The sequence below is a fragment of the Meleagris gallopavo genome, chromosome 20 (assembly GCF_000146605.3).
Source record: "Meleagris gallopavo isolate NT-WF06-2002-E0010 breed Aviagen turkey brand Nicholas breeding stock chromosome 20, Turkey_5.1, whole genome shotgun sequence".
NCBI classification, from domain to species: Eukaryota; Metazoa; Chordata; class Aves; order Galliformes; family Phasianidae; genus Meleagris; species Meleagris gallopavo.
In genome coordinates this window covers 2,230,116-2,238,720 of record NC_015030.2, presented here as the reverse complement: position 1 = coordinate 2,238,720, position 8,605 = coordinate 2,230,116, and the positions used below count along the sequence as shown (strand labels likewise).

At 50.9% G+C, this 8,605-nt stretch overlaps 1 protein-coding gene across 1 annotated transcript in view; it reads right to left on the bottom strand.

Annotated features, from left to right (window-relative positions):
- Positions 1 to 8,605, bottom strand: part of PMP22 (peripheral myelin protein 22) — a 12,144-nt gene continuing 3,539 nt past the window's right edge. The window contains exons 4-5 of the mRNA XM_010721240.3: positions 3,504 to 3,644; positions 1 to 253 (exon numbers count right to left, since the gene is read on the bottom strand). Coding sequence (XP_010719542.1) covers positions 87 to 253; positions 3,504 to 3,644 — 308 coding nt within the window. The 3' untranslated portion in view covers positions 1 to 86. The remainder of the gene's footprint in view (positions 254 to 3,503; positions 3,645 to 8,605) is intronic.

Here is an 8,605-nt window from a genome sequence, read left to right as displayed (position 1 = left end):
TTTCTTTTCCGTTTTCTCGTCTATTTTCCCCCGCCTCCATCTCCTCCATGCATGTCAGCAGTGCCCTGGCTGCACTTCCTGCAGCATCACTCGCGCTTCCGTAGGATGACATAAATGATGCCACTGGCGAGGGCCAGGGGGAAGGCCAGCCATGCCAGGATATAGGCGAAGCCGTAGGAGATGTTTTCTGAGGCTTCGTGCCAGTCCGTGTGCCTCACTGTGAAGATGGCTGCACCACTCATCACGCAGAGCCCTGCAAGGAAGCACACAGGGAATGGGGTGAGTAGCAGCTCCCAGATGGGAACCCACAGCTGGACATGCTGGAGAGGATAATGCCAAATACCAGCATGGAAAATGGCTTTTTCTATTGCGTGCTTGCAAACTGGGATTGGAAGGTGGTAAGGCTGTGGTCCCTGGCTGCAGGTGAGTGGGGATATCATTGCCAGGCTCTGAGCAACAAGGCAGCAGGCCCTGGAGCAAGCAAGGTATGAGTATCCCCCGGGTTAACCCACCCCTTGGGCTGCTGCTCCAGACCAACCTGGCCACCCTGAGTGTCTCATTGAAAACTGTAGCCTAAGCCATCCAACCAGAGCTGCTGCAGACACAAGCCATGTTATTATTTTGGGTTAACACGTGCTATGCAAGTGCAAGTCCCTGCCATGGCTCTGGATAAGCAGAACCTGCTCCTCTCCTCCCCCCCCTGCAGACCCTACTCTGCAACACAAAGTTTGCCCCTGTCCTCCATACCCCCAGCCGGCCACAGACCATCAGCCTCAGTGGGCAGTGTTTTAGCTTTGTTGCAAAAACAACTCATCAGCACTGAGGACTGCCCAGTGCCGACACAAAGCCACCACTATATCCCCCCAAAAACAAGCTCTTTCAGTCCATCCCAGCAGTTCTATTATACAGTCGCTGGGCTGTTGTCAGCACCACATCCCCTGCACAGATCTCAGGACCACCTACATCGAACCACAGTGATATTTGAGCAGTAATTCCACTTGACACTGCTCCTTTGTTCTGGGAAAGTGCAGAAGTGGGAATACGTTTCATTAACGCGCCACTGGGGCACTTTCCATTCTCTGAGCACGAGAGCAAACTCCCACTGCCCAGCCCATGCAAAGAGAACATAACAATTGTCTGCAAATGCTGGTGGGACTGAGAGCAGGCATGCAGCCACGCCGGTCACCTACAGACTGCAGAACATACAGTGACAATTGTCTGCAGGAGGAATTCAGCAAAATTGGAGGTGATGGCTGCAATTGCATATCTGCAGCATCTGCACTGAGTTTGGCCTGGTGAATATGCTGAGGAAGTGATGGCCAGCTGCACTCAGCTGTTGCACTGATGAATAGCAAATGCAGCACAACTTTGGAGCCTGACTTTGCTCCAGTCTTGCCTTGACACACCAGGAGGGCAAACAATCTCTGAAACTTGTTCTGCAGGGCAGTGCATGGTGACAGCCCAGCTGGATGCCCAAGTGATGCTGGGACTGGGCAAAAGGATGGAGAAGCTGGGCCAAATCCTGGATTTCCACTGTTGTGAGTTGCTGTGGATGAGTACACCATGATGGATCCACTAGACAGAAGCACATGAGTGGGAGAGCTGTCCATGACCTTTTGGTGCCTCTTATGGCTGAAATGCCAGCAGGGAAAACCCAGCCAGACTTTACATGGATCCAAGCAGTGTGAACAAAGTGCTGGGGATGCATCCTGCTCTGCCCAACACACCCAGCTGACCTTGTGCATCTTTTCTTGCCCCTATCTACCCAGCTCTGTTCAATTGGAGCAATCACCAATCCTTGCCCTCTGCTCCTGCTCTTAGGGCACTGCTGGCTTGGCTTTGCCACCTGATAGCACCCCACAGTCCCATCCTCATCACCCACTGGTTGAAACCAAGCAGTACTGCTAGCCAGATCCTTGGCTTTGCCAAGCTGCAACCCCAGGAGGAGGCTGCAGCCTCCTGGAAGACTCCAGAAGTGGCTTTCCCATCCCTTCCCGGGCATGGGAAGTCCTCTGGGTTTTTCCTAAAAACTGTAAGAAGACCACACCAAGCTCAGCTCCTTGACCAGCTCTGTCTGCCCCACTAGGTGAAACCTCCTGCAAGGTGAGCACAGCCTACAGACCTCAAATTCAGCATCACAGCAAGAATGGACACCAGTTCCCACCTCTGTGTGGCTCATCTAAACCTCTGCTTACTGCTCTCCAGTCCATAGGAAATCTGTGTGGAGATCAACTCTAACTTTTCCTGACCTCTGCACTGGACTGGAGAAAGATTTGACCCAAGGAAGGAGGCAGCAGATCTGCATCCTGATGCTGCTTCCCCAAGGACACCAAGCAGAGCACAGACAGGAGGGTAAGCTCCCAGTTTCTCCTCTGCCAATGAGGATGCATCAGCAGCCACTTAGGAGAGAGCAGACTTCTGCTCCCAGTTCGGTTAGACAAGTTCCCAGGCAGATAATTGCTTTATTAATACCCATTTCCTCTCCTTGTCTCCATGGCTGTAATGTATTTCATCACATCCATCTTCCCAGAGACGAACTGATATGAACTCATCCTTTGCTTTATGGCCAAGCAGAAACTCTTATAATAGAATTCATGTTGTGTTTGCAAGAAGAGGCTAACTCTAAGCTGTTCCTGAATTGCAGTGGCCAGTCACTTAGAGGATGCTCCATCTGAAGTGCAGTGGGTGAATTTTTCCCTGATTCAGTAGCAGAACACACATACAGTGGTTTCCAGATGCACCTCTAAAGCTCTCCTAGACAGTGAGTCTCCTCACCAGACAGCTGGGTGTTAAGCTCATACATTAGCCAGAACCTCCTTGAGCAATTTACTTTTTCTAGCCTGAACACTTGAAAATCCTCTTCACTGGTTTCATACGTGGAAACACAAACAGAGCCAGTGCTTTTGCAGCATCTATATTTGGAGAACTGCAACGTAGTACACGAACTGTGGCTCGTTTCCAGCACTGACTTCTTAAGAGTTAAAAATAGCAGCTGACAGTTCAAAGGCAGCTGGCTCACCCTGCATGCTCGAGCAGCTCCTCGCTGAGGGGGAAATCACCAGCCCCTGATGGCAAGTTTATAAATAATCCTCGGGTCCTCTTTGGCCAAAACACGATGGTCTCTACATCCCCAAACACCAGCAGCTGCAGTATATTTGCAATTTGCCCAGCCCAGCAACTGGCACTGGCAGTGCCCACCCCAAGCCATGGAACCCCGAGTGCTCCTCTCTGGCCCCCTGACATCTCCCCAGCTGGAGCAGCAGTCTGCCAGGGAAGCATAGCCAGAAATTTGGGTGTACAACACGTCCTGGCAGCTGGACACCAGTGTGGAGGCAGAAGAGCTCTATGGATCCACATTATGCATACCCTCTTCCCTTCAAGGAGCCAGCTTGACTGCCCTCCTGCTTCTGTGCTCAAGAAAGCGCTTGTTTCCCTCTCCCCTGCTTGAAATCCCATCCCCAGTGCATCTCCGCACCCAGACCCATTGATCAGCTCCCACTTACCAGCAAGGATTTGGAAGATCCCAGTAAGGTAAAACCGTCCACCTTTAGTGAGCGTGAAGAGCTGACAGAAGAACAGGAAGAGGGACAAGACGCTGAAGATGACGGAGAGGATCATCATTGCTTGGACAGACTGCAACCATTCTGGGGGAAAAACAGACGGAGACATCAGTGACAGCAAGCCCCAAGCACAGTATCATTCCTGTGTCATGGTCCTGCCACTCCACGTGGCTCTTTGGTCCCAGTGATGCTTCTGCATGGCGACATTCAGTGTGATGTTGCCTGGGGATTTTGGACAACATCTGCATGGATCAGCATGCTGGAAAGAGAAATGATGGGGCCACACTCTTCTTGGAGAATGCTGAAATGCACTTACGATAGAAGTGTGTTTCAGTTGTACTAGGAACACCAAAGCCACGTGCAGCAATGTGGGAGACAGCGAGCCAGCCACGCTCAGAAGCAGAGTAAACAGAGCGAGTGCAAACCTCCCTGCCCTGGTGTGGCAAACCTGCTGGAAGGAGCCAGCGGCAGCTGCCAAGTGCAGCTCTGTCCCAGAGCCGACCAGTTGAACCAGCCCCTGCGTGAGTCACTGCCCAGCTATTTCCAGGCCTCGTGGGTGTGTAACTCCCGTGTAAAAAATATGTATATAAATAAACAAGCAAAATGCCTCTCTACCCCATGAACTGCCACAGTCAGACAGAAAGAGGCAGTGCTGTCCACTGCCCAGATGCTGACAAGTATCACTGCCTTTCTTTACAAACTTTGAGCTCATAATGGATATTTGTAGTGTACCTGCACATCCTGAGTGGTCTTTAATGATATTACACCAATTCATTCAGCAGGAAAATCAGACCCATGCTCCTGCTACAGTTTGACTCATACCCCAGGCTGCACTCTGCCAGGAACAGCGTTCTACAGCAAAGAGCATTTCTGCAAAAAAGATGTCTGGAACACAGCAAGACTTCCAAAAACAGCTACACTTCGGCTTAGCAACCTTCAACATTCAGTGCAGCAAATGAGGCAGTGCACAAGCAGAGGTGAGCACGCTCCCCACCCCATGTCCCCACCGGCAGCACTGGGAGCTGAATTTGCACCAGGGAGCGCAGTGCAGACTCATGCCAGGATGGCGATGATGACACACGCCTGAGCCCTTCCAGCAGGCTCCACCAGAGAATAGCAAATCCATGCCCGCAGGGAACATCCTGTGCAATTTAGTAATGTCTGTCTTGTTTGACTTCAGCCCATAAATCCTACCTCTTGTCTCTCCCTTTGGCCTCCTGCTGTTTGTACAATAGAACAAATGCAGTTCCTGCTCACGAAAGCAGTCAGAAACCACCCAGCACAGCCCCTGCTCATTGCAGACAGCCTTTCTCCTTCCCTCCTTCCCATACTCCCCATGCCAAATTACTCCGTAGCATCAACGTGCTTTGCTGAAGAGCTGCTGCATTCCACTTGTTCCAGTGCTGCTGGATTTATCTCCACATGCAACAGTTGCTGCAATTCGTTAGGACAGAACTATCAATTCTATCACTTCAGGAAATGCCAGTGCAGTTTTCACATGGACGTGCACACCAAACATCCTATATATTTTATCCATCTTATGCTGGCCTGGCAGGAAAGCCCCTGCCTCATGCTTCCATGGGCACCAGAGGGGATGCTCGCATCCAGTCCTAACTCACTGCTCAGACTGGGGCAGAGAGTTAGAGGGTGGCCAGCTGCTGACTGCCATCCTATTGCCATGCTCCAGATGAATGGCTCCCACACAGGTTCTTCTGTCATTTCAAGGGCCACAGAACCACGCTAGCAGAGGAGCCCTGTCTGCTCGGAGGTGGATGTCCAACTGCAGGTTATTTTAGGCAGAGGCTGTCTAGACTGAAAGCTGAGCTGCCCTTTTAATTACATCCGCCTCCCCAGGCCTCATTTTTGGTTCTGAATGCAAATGATTTTATGGGCTTTGCAAAACCCCTTTGTCATAGAGAGCCATGCCAGGATGCTCAGTTCATTACCCAGAGCTGCAGGTGCGAGCAGCAAGTCCAAGCCTACAGACATCAGCAGTATGAGCACAGCTAATTGCCTTTAATTCCTTAGAAAGCACTGCTATAACTGCAGCTAGCAGTGCTGCCTCCTCACCCTCAAATACTTTCAACTCCTTCACTGTTAGCACTATGCCCCACCTGGTGGATTGAATTGAGGCAGGTTCCCCCAGAGGTCTGGGTGCCACAGAGGGGCTGTCAGCACTGGGCACTCCCAGGCTGCTATTTGTGGTTTCCCCAGGCACCACAAATTGTTCCTTGTTCCATTTTTCTCCTGTGTCTGTTCAGCTCCTTGTTTATATCTTTGCTCTTCAGGAGGAGGAAGAAAAGGGAGCAGAGTGGAAAGGACAGATAATGCCCTGCCCAGAGCTTCCTGAGAGCGCATCACGGGCAGCCCTACAGCCCTTCAGACAGTCAGGAATTACACAAGAAGCTTTTAAAAAGGAAAGTCTAAAATTTCCCTGAGCTCTGCAAACCCCCATGTGCTCACACCGCCACTGACAGCCTAACAGCGGGGAAAAGACTTACCCTGAGATGCTGCAGAATGCATTTCTCTATCCTGAAGGGAAAGATGAAAGAAAGAAAGCTAGAAGAATAGCAATTGCCATTGAAACCCCCAGCAGAACAGCAGCTCACCCACACCCTCATCTCAGCAAGTCCCCAAGCTCCCTGAAGGAGGGTTTTATACCCGATGAGGATGCAGGATTGACGGGATGAGACAGGATGGGATGGACAGAAAGGTGCCCCTGGCTGAAAGCAGAGGGTCGTAAAGGATGGGTGTTGGCCAGAGTTGAATGTCAGAGGCATGCAGTCCTCTTGGGACCCATCCAAGGAGAAAGAATAAAGTGCACATGGAAGAGTATTAGTCTGAGCAACCAGCTCATGCACTTGATGCAAGGCATGACTAAATTTAGTGCTGTGCATTAAAAACATCTGTGTGCTGAGACCTGCAGCTTGTCTTGCCTCTTACAGGCTGCACGTGTCACACCCTTGAAATGCAGCCACTTCTGGGGAAGGAAACAACCACTGAGGAGGTCACTGTAGAGTATAATAGCTCCAAAGCTAAAATGAATAATCACATGTACGAGGCAAACCTGCTCCTTCAGTGCTGGGAGCTGAAGATCAGCAGGGCCAGGAACAACATGAATATCCATCAGCACAAATGTGGCCGCTGAAGGCTGGCAGCAAAAGCTGTGTTGTCCAAAGCAGACCCTCAGGTTTCCAGGTCTGATCAAGAACGTGAACTGACCCTACATCCTTGGCTAAGAGGAGGACAGGATACATCACAAGTGATGGGGTTTGCAATGGTTTTGAGCTCCAAGGAATGGCAGCTCCCTTCGCTCCAGTCCCACCAGCACAAAGCTGAACCTCCCCAGCCATGCTGCAAGCTGCACCGACTGGGAGAAGCAGCCACCCAACAGCCACTTCTTTCCCGTCCTCGTGTGTCTGCTCCCTGGAAAGAACCGTGGTATGATGGATTGAGGTATTCCTGGAAATTGTCCCCAAAAACAGGGACTTTGTAGCTCTCCCAAGGTATTTGCAAGTGGTGCAGATGAGCAGGTGGGAAGCACTGAGGCTGCAGGAAGAATTCAGCAGTGGAATTGCCTCCCAACTTTTTCCAATCCTCTTCTGCCATTCCTTCAAAAGGAGATGAAACACCCAAAGCACTCCACTCTCCTCTTGTCCTCTTTTCCTCTTGTTCACCCTTCCTTTTGGCTTAAAGCTCCATCCAAGAAGTCTCCAAGGCTCTATAGCTCTCCAGAACTGTCCATTTCAAACAGGCATTGTCTCTTTGGCACTATATCTCCATTGCTTAGCCCCAAGACTGACCACAGCCATCCTGTCAGGCCAATGAAGCTCAGATCCTGGAGGCAAAACCCAGTGCTGCCAAGGCAGCAGCAATCTGCTGACACCATTGCATCCACCTTCCATCAGGTGCGTGACATCCACACTAGCTCCAAGCCCCTTGGGGCGACTCTGACCTCCTCTCGACTTGTGCTTCAGAGCAAGTGGAGGTGGTAAATGCATCATTTTGAGACCTCCAGAGGGTTTGTGTGCTGCTGAGTTGAAGTCCCAGGAACAGGGATGGGCAAAACCAGTGAGCAATGCGGACATCCAGAGGTCTCAAGTCCCAGAGCTGTTGGGTTAAGGGCCATCCAGCACTGCATGCTGCACTGGGCTCTGGTTTCACAGCCCTGGTTTCCTCCCACAGTGCCATCTTTCTTTTGCTCCTCTTCTAGGGAAAGCCAACTGACCTCACACAGCCAAGAACAGGGAAATCAGCACTGCTCCCCACCCCCTCTGTACCAGATGTGCTTTGTGAAGAAAAAACAGTAGCCTGGTTTTAAGCAGAGGAAATCCCTTTCATATCATAGGCAACACATTTATGGCAGAAATCAATACATTGCTGAAAGAAAAGAGCTTCCCATTGATGGGAACATCTCTGCTCTGGGTGACTCACACGTGCTTTGCTTGCAGCTGTCACATCAGCAGATGCAGGAGTGCACCACAGGCTCTCAGTCATCATGTGGATTGGCAGGCTGCTCCTCTGCCAATGTTTGGGGTTTTCTTTTCCCATTGAAAAAGCCCCAAACCACTAGCCTGCCTTTGACGAAGCCACAGAGCAGCAACACGAGAAAATGGGAGGAGGCAACAGGAGAATCATCCCATGATGTTACAGAAGGATGTCCCTGCTGGTCCCCATCGCTTCCCTGCATGTGACCTTCCCAAAAGCAGAGAAAGAGTAGTAGAGAACAGTAAAACAATCTCACCCACATTAAAAAAAAACCTCTTCAGATATAGGGAGGAAAGGCCACTTTGGAGGAGGGAGGGAGGAGGAGGGGGAAGGGAAGAATATTGTTGGTGCAAATTGGGGGTGGGATCTTTTAAATAGCACTTTAGCAGCTCGGTCCCGTGCTGCATTGGGATGGAGCAGCCGGGGGCTGGAGCGCAGCGCAATTCTGGGATTCAGAGCTGAATTCCTGAGATAAGTCTTTTCCAGGAATGTCTGACAGCGCAAACGAAGCAAAGATTGCAACATTTTTTCCATAGTTCTTGGCCTCTTGGGAAAAA